We start from the raw sequence: 19,553 nt of genomic DNA, 5'->3' as shown, positions 1-19,553 counted from the left end.
GGCAGCACTCATTTGTCAGATGTCTTCCATCTGCAAAAGCAAAACCGATAGTTCCTCTTTTTATTGGCACTTCCAGCCGAAACTACACATGCTCAGAGTGCCACTCCCATGCATAAACGAATGTTCTGGAAACTTCTACCTGTTTCTGACTCAACGAGTCCCTAACACCCCCTCTCACTCATACAGAAACAGAAGGTATAATGACCATGTACAGAGTGTTTACACATTATGTATCACAAGTCCCAACTTTTCAACTAGTTGTGCATGTCTCTCAAAAGTAAGAGATTTTGTAAACACATCAGCACCATTTTGTCTGCTTTCACAATACTGCAGTTGTATCTGATTTTGCTTCACATTCTCTTTCACGTTTTGGTATTTAATATCCATGTGTTTCATTCTACTTTTAAACTGTTCAGACTCCATCACTGCAATGACTGCCTGATTATCCTCCCATACCTGCCCTGGATATGTACACTTTACTCCCATGTCAGTGAGAATTTGTACATCGTACTTCAATTCATTAATAGATCAGATTGAGCACTGTATTCATCTTCTGTGGAAGAAGTGGCTACAATCCCTGGACTTCCACCCCACCAAAGAATTGCCAAATTGAAATACCATCCCAGACACTGATTTCCTGTCTGGTAAATTTGCCCTATCACTATCAACAAAACACAGTAATTCGACTGATCCTGAGGATGACAACTTGAGACAATAATCAAGTGCATTCTGTAAATAACGGAAAATGTGTTTTACCTGCTTATTGCTTTTAACAGTATAAAGTAAATCAAAGACATATGAAAGACACAGATCATACTTATCATGTTTGTCACCAAAGGGTCTACATACAGTTGTCAGCTATACTTCTTTTGAAACAAAGTTTCTTCAAAACACTGTCAAGACATTCATTCCAATATCTGGCACATTGTCTGAGCTCATAGATCGCTTTATACAATCTGTATACAGAACCCTGTTCACCTGCCTTGAACCCAGGTGCTTGACTCATGAATATTTCCTCTTGAAAACCTGCATTGAGGTAAGCAGTTTGAATATCAAAATTATTCATCTTGAACCCGCATTGTGCTGCTACAGCCAGCAACAAACACACACTCTCATTCCTTGCAGTTGGAGAAAAGGTTTCATCAAAACTTTCTCCTTTTCTTTGAGTAAAACCACATGCTACTATCCAAGCTTTGTATTTAATACTTCCATTGGCAAAGTTTTTAATCTATACACCCATCTACAGCCCACTGCCCTTTTCCTTCTGCCAATGGTTCAACTGTAAACATGTTATCTTCTACCAAAGACTTCATCTGATTTAACATATGCCTTTATGTTGCTTGCATCTCTGGTGGGCAGGATGGGTTCAATAATGGGATTTAAAACACATACACACACTCCCACCCCAAACCCCATAATCTATCCTCTTCAACCAAGCACAATTCAAAGAGTTGGTGCTGACCTTTAAAGCCCTAAATGGCCTTGGTCCAGTATATTTGAAGGAATGTCTCCACCCACATTGTTCTACCTGGAAACTGAGGTCCAGTGCCGAGGGCCTTCTGGCAGTTTCCTGACCATTAGGTCCAGTCGTGACCAACTCTGGGGTTGTGGCGCTCATCTCGCTTTATTGACCGAGGGAGCCGGCGTACAGCTTCCGGGTCATGTGGCCAGCATGACTAAGCTGCTTCTGGCAAACCAGAGCAGTGCAAGGAAATGCCGTTTACCTTCTCGCCCTATCAGTACCTATTTATCTACTTGCACTTTGACATGGTTTCGTACTGCTAGGTTGGTAGGGGCAGGGACCGAGCAACGGGAGATCACCCTGTTGCGGGGATTTGAACCGCTGACCTTCTGATCAGCAAGTCCTAGGCTCTGCGGTTTAACCCACAGCGCCACCCACGTACTTTTTAATGGTTTACTGTATTTTAATATTTTGTTGGAAGCCGCCCAGTGTGGCTGGGGAAACAGCCAGATGAGAGGGGTATAAATCATCATCATCATCATCAAGCAAAAGTGCATTTTGGCAGTAAGGGTCATATTGATGATCAGGAGGAATGCAGTGCTTAATCATATATCTTTCAGTGCATATGTTGGCCAGTAATCCTTCAGCTCTTAAATGTACTCCCCAGTTTTTACAAAGAATACCAAGCTAGTCCAGGGTTTCCAAAACAACCAGCTATTTTTGGACTAAAATTCCCATCATCCCTGACCATTGTGATGTTCTGTGCAACGTCAGCCCCCACCCCAATCTCCTTCCCAAGTCAGCATGTCTGATACCTATTCATTTGTGCCCCAGATTTACTGGGCTTCAGACAAGCATTCTGTTTTTCATACTAGGTTGAAGTCTTAAAATGTGGGATAATACTGTTGAGCATCTACAGCTTGGAAGGGCAACCTTTTTGAAGATATATTTCCATGTTTTCATAATGCACCACTGTGGTAATATTTGAAAGACCAAAACTAGGTAGAGGGTGACTACCACACACACCTCATTATAGTGGATAATTGGGTGGAAATCCTCTAGACAATACTAAGACACTCCTACAATTTCCAGCATTAGCATAGTGGCATAAATTGTTAGAGTGGGATTCGCCACTGGTGGCAGATGACAGAGACTGTGACACCATGAGACCGGTGTAAAACCAAATTAAATAAAGGTTTTATTTCAAAACAACAAACAAAAAAGTTTGTGCGTGTTTTTCCTGCAGGCAAAGTACAAACTGCAGCTTTTCTCCTTTTGTAGCCATGGCCAGCTGCACCCAATCAGCCCACAGCTTACAGAAACTCTTCTTAAAGGTACAAACATGTTTCTGTGCAGAATGATTCTTTCCCAACATAAATTAAATACATGTAACATAATTTCCATGTCTTCATCCCATAGCACCATGATAGCATTTGAATGTCCATGGTAGCATACAAACATTGCAAATAGGTGGAGGATCTATCAGATGTAATTATAGGCCTCCTTTCCCAGTCTAGTGGCAATTGGATGGATGCACATAGGTCATGGAATGCACCATCATGCTCCTTGGCCCAGTATTCCTGAAGGACCGTCTCCACCGCCATCATTCTGCTTGGACACTGAGGTCCAGCTCTGAAAGCCTTCTGATGGTTCCCTCATTGCGAGAAGTGAGGTTATAGGGAACCAGGCAGAGGGCCTTCTCAGTAGTGGCACCTTCCCTGTGGAATGCCCTCCCATCAGATGTCAAGGAAACAAACAACTATCTGACTTTTAGAAGACATCTGAAGGCAGCCCTGTTTAGGGAAGATCTCTCTGGCCTCCACTTCCTTTTGGGTATCTGGCAGCTGGGCTCCAGGGTGACTTCCAGACCTCCATAGCCAGTGCTTTCTTTCTGGGGGGATGCAGGGGTACACATATACCAAAAGATTTTGTAAATCTCTGTACTGTAGTTCATTTACTGTATTTGATTTTTTCTCGATTTGAATTATAAAATGCTGATTTTTGTGAGTCAAAATTAAAGTACCACTAAACATTTTTTTAGGAAAAAAAAGCACTGCCCACAGCATCTCACCAGGCAGGGTTTCCACCTCAATGACTTTTCTCTACAAGGGGACTTCTCATGTCTTCTGCTTGCAGCTGCTTTATTTTACTGAAGCACTGGTCCTGCCACTACCCCATCTGGTCAAGCCACTGGCTTTGCCATTGCTCCATTCCCTCATGCTGCCTTTGCTGCTTTAGCATCAACTTGAATTGCTCAAGAAGTGTTGCTGGCACTGTCATCCAATAAAACAGAATGTTGGAAAATCCATGCCAGTCAAAAGGAAGTACAGTTTTGGGGCCTTGAAGTTTGAACTGTTATGGAGGCCCCTTTCTATCCAACTACATGGAAGAAGAAAAAACCTCTGTTCAGATGCCCCAACCTTCCCCCCCCCCTTTTTTCAACTCCATTTGTGAACACCAATATTAAGTTGATGACTCCTTACTCCTGCAATTGGGAAAAGGGCTGTAATTAATTCAAGTACTTGGCAATGCTCCTCCCCGAGGATTTTCAGTGGACAGAAGCAAAAATAATAGCACAATGTATGAAGGATAATATAAATATTCACTTTAATAATTAGTTGTAGAAGCAGGGACTCAGAAAAATCAAAGAAACTACCACTTTGTTTCTCCTGAGAGGGAATAGAAAAATCTGTGTTTAGAGAGAAAATTGGTACTCAGGATGGTGACATTAGTTGTCTTGATACTGGTACTACTTCCTCACGTGGCGTGCAAGCCTCACAATAACTGCATGGTAAGAGCTCCACACAATCCACTTCACGAGTATCATCAGTTGGGAGGCAACATAATTGGTGGCATCACTTCTCAGACCTTCATAATCTCCAACTCGCTAACCTTCATTGAAGCACCTCCACCCGTGTTGTTTGAAGAGCTTGTGTAAGACTTTGTTATTGTTATTGTTTGCAGTTACTATTTTTGTTTGCATTAAGGATGTGAATTACGGTCTTTCCCCAGGTTTGTCAAAGAATTTTCAAGTGGTGAACTTAAAATACTAATTTAATTATATTCAGAATGGAGACAGATTAAGTTCATCCGGTTTTGAAAATACTAGTGATGGCTTCCTCCACTTAAACATTTTAGAAACTACCATCAATAGGGCAAAAATATTAATGATAATTGATAAATTTCTTAATTTGTATCATTTTTCTTATACAATTTCAAAGTGTCTTTGTAAGAGAGCTGGGGGGGGTGTTTGTTGAATTCAAAGCTAAGTATTTATATATTTGTAAATAATAAGGAAGGGGATGCCAAGGGAGAAGCAACAGTTTTACAAGACATGGAAGTTTCTCCAAATACAGAATACAACTCTAATTCTAGTGCAGTTATCACCACACTCTGAACATGTTCTTAAAATGTAGATTTCACCTTAAACTGGTGCTGGTACTTCACCAAGAACTTATGAAGTGTTCTGTATTCTGAGGCATTCTTAAGAAACGATCCAGTATTGTCATAGAATTAGATAAATATCAAGAATAGGAGTAGGTGTTCACATGCATCAAATACATCCTTCTGAAAATGTCAAATTGTATAGTTCGTGATAACGCATGGAACTTTATATTGGTAACTTATCAATAAAGAATATTTAGTGCATTGTTGTAAAGGAGAATACAGTTGTCTAATATTTGTGCAGCCTACTTAGGGCTAAGAATTGCCTAAAGAACGTTTGTACACAAATACTGTAAGTAATAATAAGGAAGGAGAGGCAGGACAACATAGTCCACATTTTACAATGTTTGAGATAGCCTAATAATCTGTACTATTTTTTAGTGTAGTGCCTAAGTATTACCAGCACATCCTGGCTTTGGCATTTGCTGTAAAGGAGATAAATGAAAACTCTCAGATTTTACCCAATACTTCCTTGGGCTTCCATATTTACGACAGTTACTTCAGTGCAAAGAATACCTATCATGCCACAATGCAGCTTATGTCCTCAAAAGAAAAAATAGTTCCCAACTACATATGTGACGTCCAGAATAAATTAATAGCGGTTGTTGGGGGACTGGAGCCTCTAATTTCTCGTTATATTGCAACTGTCTTGGATATCTACAAGATTCCACAGGTAGGTTGTGCAGATGTCTCTATCTGTATGTTGAATATGGGATTTCATCCATTTAAATGCTTATTTTCACCACACAGGCAAGATTGTGGGTGTGGAAACTGAAGTGGGTGAAGGCATGTAGGAAATATTTCCTTGTTTAGGAATGTCAAATGGAAGCTGAGATACAGTTCATTATAAATGAGAGTGTTGGAAATATGACAGCACCTACAGTAGAAAGTAAATTGTCTAGAGATGGGGGAAGATGGAAGACAGGCATATCAGCAATAATTACAGCCACAGTATATGACAGGCAGACCAATCCCCTGACTTGTTGTAAGTAAGATGGCAGGCAGGGGTAGACTTTCTGAGAAAAGGCAGAGGTTAAAAAGGCAGTGCCCCATTTTCCCTACGGAAACAGCTTCCATTGAAAATCCTCTTGTGTTTGTAATTTAAAACTTATACATCAACTGTTTGAAGAAAGGGATTCTGTGGCACAAATTTTGGCTCCTATTCGTTCGTTCGTCCGTTCATTCATTCATTCATTCATTCATATTTCCTTTTATTTAGCTCATATATGGCCCTGCTCCAGTGATGAATGATAAAACCAAAGGCCTTTCCTTCTACCAAATGTCTCCTAAAGATGCTCTTCAGCATGCAGGCATTCTGACTTTGCTTCTCCATTTCAATTGGACATGGATTGGGATCCTTACATCCAATGATGAATATGGAGAAAGATTTGTGCAGGCAGTGTTTCCAGTATTCTCCAGCCAGGGTATTTGTTTTGCCTTCATAGAAAGAACCGGTAAATTTACCATTGTCACAGAAATTAATGACAAGCTACATGAGCGAGCCAAAATATATGATAGAATCATTGAAAGCAAAGCCAATGTAGTGGTTGCTAATGGAGAATCATATCTCAGTGTGTTTTTGAGGTGGCTACAATTTATCTCAGATAAAGAATGGACAATGAATAAAGGAAAAGTGTGGATAGTAACAGCTCAGATAGAGCTCACTTCAATGGTGTATCAAAGAACCTGGGATACAGATATTGTCCATGGTGTTCTGTCCTTCTCTATGCACTCCAGTGATCTGCCAGGATTCAAGACATTTATTGAAAGCAAAAGCCGTTCATTTAAAACAGGAGATGGCTTTATCAGAGATTTCTGGCAGCAGGCCTTTGGTTGTGTATTCCCAAGTATAGATGGGGACAAGGTGGATGGAGATATTTGCACAGGAAAAGAGAAGTTGGAAAGCCTTCCTGGGACATTTTTTGAAATGAGCTTGACTGGCCACAGCTACGGCATCTACAATGCTGTTTATGCTGTGGCACATGCTTTACACTCTATGTCTTCATCTCGACTGAATCACCACTCATTGGTTGATGGAAGGTGGATGAACTTTCAGAATCAGCAGGTCTTGCAGGTAATGGGATGACATTCCTCCTGTTGGAAGGCAAAATACCTCTCAGAATATATAACAATATGCTCCAATCAGATCCTTCTTGTGGGCTTCCCATTGGCATATGGTTGGGCATTGTAAGAACCATACATTGGACTAGATAGGTTTTTAGACTGATCTAGCAGGTCTCTTTTTATTCTGTCAAATAAAAGGTTTCCCTAAACTAGGGTTGCCATATTTAAAAAAGTGAAAATCCAGTTTACAGAAATTCCTGCTGGACACAATTTTTGAAGGGCGAATCCCATCTATATCTGGGAAATTCCAGACATATGGCATCTCTATCCCAAACTAGGCCATCATCTCCTTTCCATCTTCTTTCTTTATATTAGTGTTGGCACGTTCTGAGATTATAGAATTGTAGAGTTGGAAGGGACCATTAGGTTAATCTAGTCCAACAGAAATCTTTTGCCCAACGTGGGACTGGAACCCACAGCATTGAGATTAAGAGTCTCATGCTCATCCGACTGAGCTGTTTCCCTCTTTTTTCTAATGGTGACCTTAAAGTATACACATCATACTTTTGCTGCTATATATTTGCCAATTCATGCTAACTCTGGTTCATGCTGCCTTTTGGCTTACAGAAACTGCCACAACTACATTTTGAGGCCCTTAAGAAAAGTCTGTATTTGGAAATTGGTTGGAAGTCTTCTTGCTCTGTGTATCTCTTTTGAGTCACTTGGGAGAAATAGGTGGTATATTGAATTTTTAAAGTAAATAAATAAATATTTTTCCATGGGTGAGGAAGAAGGCAGTATGGCAGAGAATAGGCAATGATTCTTGGACTAGTGTGGTCTTAATATTTGTAGGAGGGGTGTTTAGCTCCTAAGACTTGTCTCCTAGATGGCTGTTGGGATGCTGCTGGTAAGAGGCTTTCAGAATCAGTAATGTTGTGTGTAGAAGAGACAGGTGTCATTTAGAAGAAGGTGTTGTCCAGTAGAAGCAAGATAAAACCTTTGAAACTCTACAACTACAGCCAGAATCCAGTTTACAAAGGCAGCTTTGAGCTCTACTATCTTTTTGTTTTTTGTTTTTTATATATAATATTTATTAATAGTTTTTTTTTAAATTATAACATAATAAACAAAACATACAAAAAACATCACATTTCATAACATATTTTCTTATCGTTTTTGGACTTCCTCACATCTCCCTCTCCTACGTTCCAAAATATAAAAATTAATTCAGCAATTTATCACCTTGTCCCCACCTTATCTAATTTTCCAATGTTATATCTTAAATTTTAGATATATTGATTTGACTTTTTAAAACTTTTTAGTTTAGCCTAATCATTATCTAAAAGTTGATTTTTTCCTAAATTTAGCTTATCTTCATAGTTCAGTATATCTAATTCAATGGTGCCAAGTTGTTTGTGATCAAGCATCCTCCTTAACATTCATACAGTTTACAATATTTTTGCAAATAGTCCTTAAATTTCTTCCAATCTTCTTCCACCGTCTCCTCTCCCAGGTATCGAATTCTGCCAGTCATCTCAGCCAGTTCCATATAGTCATCTCTAAACAAATTGTCATTCATCTTCCATCTAAAGGAGCCGGCTGGTAGTAGTGTTATGTTCATCTTTACAGCATTATGGTCGGAGCAGGTCTTTCGGCAGATTTCCACCTTTCCAGTCTTAGGTGCCAGACCTCTAGATATCCATATTTGGTCGATTCTCGTCCATGTCAGTTGGGCTTCAGAAAAGAATGTTCCTTCTCTTCCCAGGGGAATCTTTGTCATCCAAATGTCAATCAAGTCCATGTTGTCAGTTAGTTCAAAAAAGGTCTTTGGTAGTCTTCCATCTTTTGTAAGATTTTGATTTTGTGACTTATCCATGTTGGTTGATACCACGCCATTCATATCTCCCATCATAATGATGTTGTCATAGTCCAGATAGTCCAGGACATTCTCATGCAACTTCTTATAAAATTCCGATTTCCCTTCATTTGGTGCATAAATTCCTAGTATCAAAAACTTCTCTCCTTGATAATGTATCTCTATTGCCAAAATTCTTCCTTGCTCATCTTTAAATAAAAATTTAGGTGATAGGCTCTCCTTTGCATAGATCACCACTCCTCTTTTCTTCACTCGGTCCGAAGATATAAATTCTTGGCCTAATCTTTTATTTATTAGCACTTTTCTATGGAGCCTTGTCACATGTGTTTCTTGCAGACAGATAATGTCCAATTGTTCTTTTTTCAATATACGAAATAATTTCCTCCTTTTTTCCGGAGAGTTGCACCCATTAATATTCCAGCTCAACAGTTGCAGAGACATCCTGAGCAAATCTGTTATTTCTCAAGGGGTGGTATCTTTTTCTCTGGATCCTCAGGTTCCAAGGGAGTAGGTACAGCAGATGCTCCAGGCCCCAAGGGTGTTTCGATTCCTTTCTGAAGGTCCTTTCCGTAAGCAATCAAAAATTTATCTCTATCTTCAAGTGTTTTAATCTTGACTTTCTTCCCTCTGAAGGTGAAGGATAATCCCTGAGGAAATTCCCACCTGAAAATAATTGAATTACTCCTTAACAATCTCACCAATTCAAGATAGGCGGATCTAAGGTCCAGCAGTTGTTTCGGGATATCTTTGTAAATTTCTGCTCTTTTGTCCAAAATGTCCAGTGACTTTTCGTAGTGTAATCCCAAAATCTTGTCCCTTTCCTCCCTCGATCTCAAAGTTATCAAGCAATCTCTGGGCTTATCTTTCTTTGCAAATCTTCCAAGTCTGAAAGCCGATACAATTTTAAAATCCTTTTCTTCCTGTATAGACCAGAACTTGGAAAATTCTTTGGTCAGGAACTCAGCTAGGTTTTCTTCTTCAACTTCTGGTATTGACCTTAATCTTAAATTATTTTCCCGGTTCCGCAGTTCTATCATAGACAAATACATCTGATGTTCTCCAACTTGTTTACATAATGGTTTTACCTCTTGTTCTAATTTTTCAACTTTTTGGCTGGTAGCCTCAGCCAATTTACGATTCTCTTCAGAGGCCTCAGTTAACTGCCCAATTGCTTGTACGTTCTGTGCCACCTGTCCAGTTATTCTGTTTAGACAAGCTGTATTTTGATCAATTTTAGCTGTTTGTTCATCCGCTTTCTTGTCCAGAGATTCTACTCTTTTATCCAAGGATTCCAATTTTTCATAAATTTTCTCTAGGATTGAAGCAGTTGCTCCTGAGGCCATATCTTCCAACTGTAACTGCTCAGTTTCTTCTTCTTCCCCTGCCAACGGCAGAGTAGATACAATTTCTTCCTCCCCTGCTACCGGCAGAGTAGGTACAGATGATCTACGTGTCTGTAATGCTGAGGTTAAAGTTGTTTGTCTAGTTCTTACTCCCTTTTTTCTTGTGACACTCATTCCAACTTTATCTAACAGTCAAGGTCAAGCTGAGTTGTTCCCATGAGAATTCCACAGCCCAAGAGTAAACAATCGTATAGGAGGAAAGGAAAGAGAAAGTAGAATAATGTCACTGCTGTAAGTCCAGAATCCTCTAGAGGGAGCTTGCAATGTCTTGAGAGAAGAAGTCAAATCAAATAAAATCAATAGTCAAATTTAATGTCCATAGACCTTCAGTAGCTAATGCTTAGCAGAGTTAGAATTGACAGCAAAACATTGTTTCTGACAAGTGTCAACTGGTGTTTCAAAGTAGCAAGTCTTAAAATGCTCTAAATGTTGCAAGTCCAAATCCACAATAGCCAAGTCTGCAAACTGACAGTTTTACTGTTCAGGCAGCTCAAGTACCTGGGCTTCTCAGTCAAAATCTATAGTTCCCATAGCAGAAGATTATCACAGTCCAAGTAAAGGTTAAATCCAGTAATTACGTTAAATCTTTACTTTGTCTCAAAGCAGCTTCAGTGGGTGCTCAAATCAGATGGTTTAAAAAACCTCTACAGTGGCTCCACTCCTCCAGCTCTTTTTGCTTTGAAATTTAAATAGCAGCGGAAGACGGACTTCCTTTTAACATCTCTCCGCTTTCAGCCAAATTTCCATTAATTTAGACTCCAATTTTTAAAAGTCCTTCCTTACTCACGGGTTGTTGCTTTTCAGTTCCGAACGTTTCAAGGAAAAAAGGTCAGCGCTCACCGGCAGCAGCTGCGCGGCTTCACTCTGCAGAGTAGCGATCGACTCACAGCGCCGCAACCCCCTCCATGATCCGAGGCTCCTTACGGGGTCTCTTCAACGTTTTGAGGGTCGCTCCTGGCGCCCGCCGAGTCCCAGGACCACAGGCTCTTGCTGCCTGTGGGTTTCAGACGCGGGTCTCCGCTTCGCCGTAGCGGAAGACCCGATCTCCGCAGAGCTCCCTTTCACTAAAGGAAAAGGACCGCCATTGCCGTTCGCGCCGCCTCCGGAAGTCCGAGCTCTACTATCTTTTTGGACCATTAATGTTGAATAAGTTTAGGAAGTGTTTCATTAATTGTATACAGTGAAAAAGGCCATTGATTTAGAAAATACATTTGATATGTAATTTAAAGCTCATTATTTAACCTTTAAAACACTAAATGGCTTTAAATCAAGTGTGCCTGGCCAAAAAGGAAAAGTGAAGCAACTGCCTTACATGCCAGGATCCACCGGGGCAGCAGATCCTGATGTTGGTATTTCTTTCCCCTTTGCTCCTATTGTATATCTTCTCTCACCCATTCTTCCTTGGTACCATTTTGGGTTTCTGTAAATCAGACTTGGAGTTAAAGACTGACCCCATGTGACATTCAGACTGGCAGGTCAAGACTCACCCCACATGAGATACTTCTTAAAAACAAGAATACTGCAATGAACAGTTATTTGAAAAATGTCACATCATCTTTCACAAGTCTGAGCATGAAAACAAAGAACTGTGTTGCTTCCAGTATGACTTACTGTGAAAGATTCCACAGAAATGCAGCCTCTCCTAAGCTTCTTTTCCTTTTCAACTCAGCTCCATCACTTTCTGAAAATCGTCTCCTTTAACAACAGTGCTGGAGACAAGATCTCCTTTGACCAGAATGGGGAGTTAGTGACTGGATTTGATATTATTAACTGGATTATTTCCTCAAACCAATCCTTTCATAGAGTGAAAATTGGGAGAATGGATCCCCAGGGTTCTCCGGACCAAGTGTTCACCATCAACAAGGATGCCATCACATGGCACAATTGGTTTAACCAGGTAGGATTCAACTGTGAAGTGCTTGGGAAACCATTCAGTTTCCGAGCACAATTCAAAGTGCTGGTGTTGACCTTTAAAGCCCTAAATGGCCTCGGCCCAGTATACCTGAAGGAGCGTCTCCACCCCCATCGTTCTGCCCGGACGCTGAGGTCCAGCGCCGAGGGCCTTCTGGCGGTTCCCTCATTGCGAGAAGCAAAGCTACAGGGAACCAGGCAGAGGGCCTTCTCGGTAGTGGCACCTGCCCTGTGGAATGCCCTCCCATCAGATGTCAAAGCGATAAATAACTACCTGACATTCAGAAGACATCTTAAGGCAGCCCTGTTCAGGGAAGTTTTTAATCTGTGATATTTTAGTGTATTTTTGGTTTTTATGGAAGCCGCCCAGAGTGGCTGGGGAAACCCAGCCAGATGGGCGGGGTACAAATAATAAATTATTATTATTATTATTATTATTGAATGGACAATGTTCAGCCCATGACAAATACTGAGTTTTGATTAGAAATGATACAAGTTATGTAGAAAGTAAGACTCAAAAAACTTCTGCACTGTTTCTTTTGCTGTTGAATATATCACCGGTAAATGTGTTGAAAAGAATAAACATATGTTTGTGCTAGTTTGATTACATACTCAATGCCACAACAGGCAACTAGATGTCTATTAAGAGATTGAAAGCAGGACCTGAGTGCAGCAGAGTTCTTCCCATTTGCAATTTCTAGAGATTGGTATTCAGAGGCTTGTTGCTTCCAATGGTTGAGGTAGAAATTAGCTAGTAGCCCTTGATTGCCTTATCCTCTATGAATTTGTCTAATCCTTTTTTAAAGGCATCCAGGTTTGTAGCCAGTGCTAACTTTGGTGAATTTTAGAGTTTAACGATGTGTTGTATGAAGAAATACATCGTTTTGTTATGAATATTCTAACATTCAGCTTCAGTGTATGATATTTTGACTTTATAAATATATGGTTGTAATGGGTTAAGGGGCTGCTTGTGCGTAAATGGTTGAGTTCTCAACTCATGCAATCAGTTTCTAAACTCTCCCAGTCTGCGGAGCCATGGATGCATGGCTACCTCAATCGCTGGCAGAATCCGTCAGTGGGCGCTTCCGGAATTTACGCCAACATAAGAGTTCCTTAACGGAAACTCTCCTTCTGGATTCTCTGCGTGACAGTTTCCTGCGCGGAGTAGGCGTCCCCAGCGGAGATCCTGAAACCTCTCCGCTGTTCTCACTGGAAGTATCTTGGAGCCATCCCTCCAACTGAGTTTCTGCGGGAACTCTCTCTCTCCCCCTGCTGGTTCCTTCCTCAGCATCCGAGGGTCTCCTAGCCTCCTTGAGCCCTTCCACCACCTGACTCTCCGATGGCAGTTCCCTGACATCCACCTCCCCTCCAGGACCCCCCTCACCCCCCGTTTCCCTCTCTTCTCTGGGTGGTGAGGCTGGGAACCCCCTGAAAGAATCCTCCTCATCTTCGGATGACTCGAAAACCGCCCTCCACCTACTACTGTCCCTTCTTCCCGAATACTCTTCCCCATCTGATTCTTCTTCCTCTTCTTGTCCTGATACTGGGAACCCCTCGAACTCCCCTTCTTCGTCAGTGGTGCCGAAGTGTTCCTCCCAGAACCTAGCCAAGGGCTGAGGCTTCCTTGGGTGCCGGAGATGAAACGTTCCTACTAAAACCTCATCATCAATCGTTTCGGCCAGTACCCAGGTATTTTCGGACTCCGGTTCCCCTTCCCATGCCACTAAGTACTCCACCTGTTTACCCTTCCACCGAGAGTCGAGTATTTCTGCTACATGACTGCTGCTTTCCCTCTCTTCTACTTCCGGTGCCGTGGGAACCTCCCCTTCACGTCCCAAAAATTCCCGCCCCTCCCGGTATGGTGACAGTAATGACCTATGGAATACTGGATGCAGTTTCATGTTGTCTGGCAACCTGAGTCTGAAGGCCACCGGATTGACCTGTTGTATAACTTCGAAGGGTCCCAGTCGTTTCGGCCTCAATTTCTTGCACCCGCCCTTGAACGGCAACCCTTGTGTTGACAACCACACCCGGTCCCCCACCCTTATGGTCTCTCCTTCCCTTCTGCTCCTATCTGCCTGCTTCTTGTATTCTTCCTTGGCCCTATCCAAATTCATCTTGAGCTGTTGATGTATGGCTTCCATTTCTTCCACAAAATGTTCCGCTGCCGGTACGCTCCATCTTTCCCCTCCTTCCCCTGGAAAGGCCCTAGGGTGACACCCGTAATTGGCCATAAATGGACTCATGCCCGTGGACACATTTTCCGCGTTATTGTAGGCGAATTCGGCCAGGGCCAATTTCTCTACCCAATCATTCTCTCTGTCATTTACATAACACCTCAGATATTGTTGCAGAATACTGTTTGCCCTTTCCGCCTGCCCATTTGTTTCTGGGTGTCTGGCGGTCGAGAAATTGACCTCTACGTGCAGTAAGCTCATGAGCTTCCTCCAGAACCTGGACGTAAATTGTTTCCCTCTGTCTGAGACCACCCTCAAGGGGGCGCCATGCAACCTAAAAACGTGTTCTATAAACAACCTGGCAGTTTCTTCCGCTGTCACCGCATGTGAGCAAGCTATAAAGTGACACATCTTGGTTAACAGGTCTCCCACTACCATTACCGCAGTCTTCCCCTTGGATTTTGTTAAATCCGTCATAAAATCTATGGAAACTGCCTCCCATGGCCGTTCGGGTGTGGGTAATGGTTCCAGCAACCCCGCCGGTGCCGCCCTCTCCCCCTTTGCTCGCTGGCAGCGGTCGCACCCCCTTACATACTCTCGTACATCTTCCCTCACCTTGGGCCACCAGAACTGCCTGGTAACTAACCACATGGTTTTGTGTTGCCCAAAGTGCCCTGCGGTGGGGCTGTCGTGTAGTTGTTTGAGTACTCTACCCCTCAATTCCCCTTCCGGTATGTACAATGCCCCTTTGTAATACAACGCCCCGTTCCTTTCTTCAAACCCCCCTGTGTTCTCCCCGGCTCTCCTGAGCCCTCTGAGCTTATCTTGGGTGTATTCATCGTTCTCTGTCCCTTCTACCAGTTCCCTTTGCCCCACCAATGCTGCTCCACAAACCCAGTGGTCCTCTGGGATAATATGCCTTTCCTCGGGCGCTCCCTCCCCCTCCATATACTCTGGCTTTCGAGAGAGAGCGTCCGCCCTGACGTTCTCTGGTCCCGGTACGTAGCGAATCTCAAAATGGAATTTGGAGAACTCCTGTGCCCATCTCACTTGTCTCTGGTTCAGTACTCGGGCCGTTCTCCAATATTCCAGATTTTTGTGGTCCGTGCACACCTGGACCTTGTGCTGCGCTCCAATCAGCAGGTGTCGCCACCGCCGAAACGCTTCATGAATGGCAAGCAGTTCCCGGTCGTACACTGTGTAGTTCTTTTCGGATTTATTCAACTTCCGCGAGAAGAAGGCACACGGTCTCCAGTCTGACGCATCTTTTCCCGACTGGAGAAGCACCGCCCCTACCGCTCGATCAGATGCATCCGTCTCTACCCTCATCGGCTTCTGTAGATCTACGTGCAAGAGCTGTTCCTCCGACGCAAACACTTTCTTTAGCTGTTCAAACGCTCGCTGTGCCTCTTCCTTCCAGGCGAATTTCTTCTTACTACTGAGACAATCGGTGATGGGCGCCGTTAAGTGGGCAAAGTTTTTGATGAACTTCCGATAGAAGTTTCCAAACCCCAGGAATCTCTGCACGTCCTTCCTGGTTCTGGGTGTCTTCCATTCCAGTACCGCTTGGACTTTACTGGGATCCATGGCCAATCCCTTGTCTGACAAACGGTACCCCAGGAACTCCACCTCTCTGGTATGGAACTGGCACTTCTCCAGTTTTATCCACAGCTGGTTTGCTTGCAGCCTGCTTAGGACCTCCCGGACATCTCGGACATGCTGCTCCTCGTCCTCTGAGTAGACTAACACATCGTCTAAGAAGGCCACACAGTTCTTATAGAGCAGAGGTCCCAGGACGTAATGCATGAAGGATTGGAAGCAGGCTGAGCCCGCCTGTAATCCGAAGGGCATAACGAGATACTCAAAGGCCCCCAAGGGGGTGAACATGGTGGTCTTCCATTCATCCCCCTTCCTCATCCGTATCAGGTTATACGCCCCCCTCAGGTCCAGCTTGGTAAAAATCTTTCCCTTCCTCACCCTGGTCAGAATGTCATCAATCCTGGGCATGGGAAAGGCCACTGGTTCTGACACCGAATTGACGGCCCGGAAGTCCACGACCAGTCTGGGTTTTTTCTAGTCCTTTTTGTCCACAAAAAACACTGGGCTGCCCCCCACCGCTCTTGACTCCCTGATGAACCCTCGTTTCAGGTTCTTGTCTATGAACTCCCTTAACTCCTGCATCTCCCTGTCCGACATAGCGTACAGTTTGCCCACTGGTAGCTGGGCTCCCGGGAGCAGGTTAATTTGACAGTCAAAGGGTCTATGCGGGGGCAGTCTATCTGCTTCCTTCTCGCTGAAAACATCACTCAGGTCTGCGTATTGTGGTGGTATTTCTCCCTTTTCTCCCACCACCATCCCTGCCAGACTTGCCCTAGCCAACCCCTGAGTTTCTCTTCCCTTGCAGTGTTCTAGGCAATGAGCTGACCCAAAAGAGACTGTCCGCTGGTGCCATCCCACTAGCGGGTCATGTAACGCCAGCCAGCTCATTCCTAATATGATGGGCGGCCCCGCCAGGGTGGCTACGTGAAATGCAATGACTTCCGTGTGCCTTGCCACCCTCATTGTCATGGGGACTGTTTGTTGGCTCACTTCTCCTCCCAGAAGTTCCCTCCCATCAATCGTGGTCACCTGCAAGGAATTCCTTAAGGGCAGCGTCTGTATCTGGTGCTCTGATGCAAACTCCTTACTCATGAAATTGCAGGAGCTGCCTGAGTCTAACAGGGCTTTTATCGTGAGTGGATGTCCATTGGGTAGCTCTAGCAGCACCTCTACGACTAGAGCCGCTCTTGGGGGTTCAGGCTTGGGCACTTTCACTGATCCTTGGCCTGGCTGCTGTGCCGTGTCGCTGGCAGCCAGGCGTTGGCTTTTACCTGCTCCTTAACCCCCTCCTCCTCACTCCCAACAGCTCCCACCATTCCTTGCCATCCCTTCCTTTGTGGGCACACTCTGGCAAAATGTCCTGGCTGTTGACAGAGGAAGCATTTTTTGGCGCTCTTCCCCTCCTTCTTCCGCCCTTCATTGACGTTTGAAATTCCGCCCGCGCGCGCAGTCCCAATCTCCATTGGTTCCACTGGCGGGGAAGGTTGCTCCGGCATCTCAGGAATGTGGAAATCACTCCAACGCTCTCCTCTCCCTTCCCGCTTCTCCAGCGCCCTTGCCTCTTGGCGTGCTCCAATCGCAAGAGCCGGACGGGGCGCGCGGGAAAGTTCATCTTTCACCGCCGGGGCTAGCCCTTCTTCAAACAGCATTTGAATCAGGTCCGAAGACAGGTCCCACCCCAATTTATGTATGAGCATGGTAAACTGTGTCCAATACTCTCGGACGGACTGATTCCCCTGTTTGCATGCCATTAACTGTCTGCGTACCACGCCCTGTTCAATCTGGCTGGAAAACATCAAGTCCATCGCGATAAAGAATTTCCTCAAGTCTTTTAGGGCATCATTATTCGATGCCATCAGGGGCCTCACCCATTCTCTAGCTCCCCCCTCGAGGTGCCCAATCACAAAAGCCACTCTCGATTCCTCATCGGCAAAGTCATCAAACTGCAGATTCAGTGCATACTGCATTTCTGTCTTAAAGGCTTGGTAGCTTCTTGGGTCACCCCCGAATTTCTGTACCAACCCCGGTACCTTCCTTGCGATGGGGGTGGGCTTCCCCTGTGCATCCTGAGCTCTCCTCTCCTCGAGACGCGCCGTTAGCAGTGCCAGCTGGTGTTCCAACGCTCTGTTTCTCTCCTCCAGAGTTGGTCCCGCTCCAGCTCCTCCTGCTGCTCCATCTCCAGTTGGGTTGCTCATGATGCCTCTCTTTCGCACACGCAGCGTCGAAGACTGACGGATTGCTGTAATGGGTTAAGGGGCTGCTTGTGCGTAAATGGTTGAGTTCTCAACTCATGCAATCAGTTTCTAAACTCTCCCAGTCTGCGGAGCCATGGACGCATGGCTACCTCAATCGCTGGCAGAATCCGTCAGTGGGCGCTTCTGGAATTTACACCAACGTAAGAGTTCCTTAACGGAAACTCTCCTTCTGGATTCTCTGCATGACAGTTTCCTGCGCGGAGTAGGCGTCCCCAGCGGAGATCCTGAAACCTCTCCGCTGTTCTCACTGGAAGTATCTTGGAGCCATCCCTCCGACTGAGTTTCTGCGGGAACTCTCTCTCTCCCCCTGCTGGTTCCTTCCTCAGCATCTGAGGGTCTCCTAGCCTCCTTGAGCCCTTCCACCACCTGACTCTCCGATGGCAGTTCCCTGACAATGGTTTTATGTATTCTTATTTATTTTTTCTAAAATAAAAATGCCCAAATTTTGTAATATTTCCCCATAGGCTTCCTTTCATTTCAATTTGTTTTTAAAATGTTTTTAATATTTTATTTTAATGGTTGTAACCACACTTGGAATACCTTGCACAACCCTGGATATTTCACATCTCAGAAGGATGTCAGATGAAGTTACGGAAGAGTGGTTCCAATTTGGTTTCAGTTATACATGAAGATCATCTTAAAAACATGAGACTCCTTCTCAAGATAATCATTCTACTCTTTCACTTTCGAATAAGGCCCAGCCTCTTTCTGTGTGTTCTGAGAGTTGCTATCCCGGTTCCAGCAAGAAAGTGAAGGAGGGAAAACCATTTTGTTGCTATGATTGCATTCCATGTCCAGAAGGAAAGTTTTCAGACCAGAAGGGTAAGAAATAGAGTACAGAAAGCTGGGAAAAGTTTGTTCACGATCAAGGAAACACAACAAAATTACAGCACAACAAAGCAGAAGCAAAAGTGAATGTGTTAGATGCAGAAGACTTGGACCAAATGGTAGAAATGCCAACCTCAATGTGTTTCAAACACAGGTTGTTCATCAGGGGATTATATTAAAAGGTGTAGAAATTCATATGTGTTGTATCCAGTTGGTGTTCATCTGCACACAAACATTCAATTCTTGTGGTGTCGAAAAACAAGTAAGGATGATGTTACGTTATGAGATGGTATACAAGTCCTTTCCTTGTACACTGCTCTGTTATTTGATAAAATGGTTTCTTTCTTTCTTTTGTATAGCACTTTGGAATTGAAAGTGGGAAAACTGTATCTAAACTTCACAAATGAGCAAAGAAATTGTCCAGGCAGGCACTTTATGTGACTCTTGAGAGCAGCAAAATAACCAGACTGAACAATGGTGATGGGATAAAATCAGGCCAAATCTTTATTGACAGCTGCAGATGGGGCAAGGGTA

General features: G+C 43.7%; 1 protein-coding gene across 1 annotated transcript in view; it reads left to right on the top strand.

Annotated features, from left to right (window-relative positions):
* LOC307201837 (vomeronasal type-2 receptor 26-like) overlaps window positions 1-18,951 on the top strand; it is a 30,406-nt gene extending 11,455 nt beyond the window's left edge. Inside the window, exons 4-6 of the mRNA XM_079951311.1 lie at window positions 6,644-7,093; window positions 11,957-12,146; window positions 18,887-18,951. Coding sequence (XP_079807437.1) covers window positions 6,644-6,759 — 116 coding nt within the window. The 3' untranslated portion in view covers window positions 6,760-7,093; window positions 11,957-12,146; window positions 18,887-18,951. The remainder of the gene's footprint in view (window positions 1-6,643; window positions 7,094-11,956; window positions 12,147-18,886) is intronic.
* Window positions 18,952-19,553: the final 602 nt, after the last annotated feature.

Source organism: Podarcis cretensis, assembly GCF_951804945.1.
Source record: "Podarcis cretensis genome assembly, chromosome: 13".
Taxonomy (NCBI): Eukaryota; Metazoa; Chordata; class Lepidosauria; order Squamata; family Lacertidae; genus Podarcis; species Podarcis cretensis.
The sequence above is the reverse complement of the archived record's forward strand: the minus strand, read 5'-3'. Positions and strand labels throughout refer to the sequence as shown.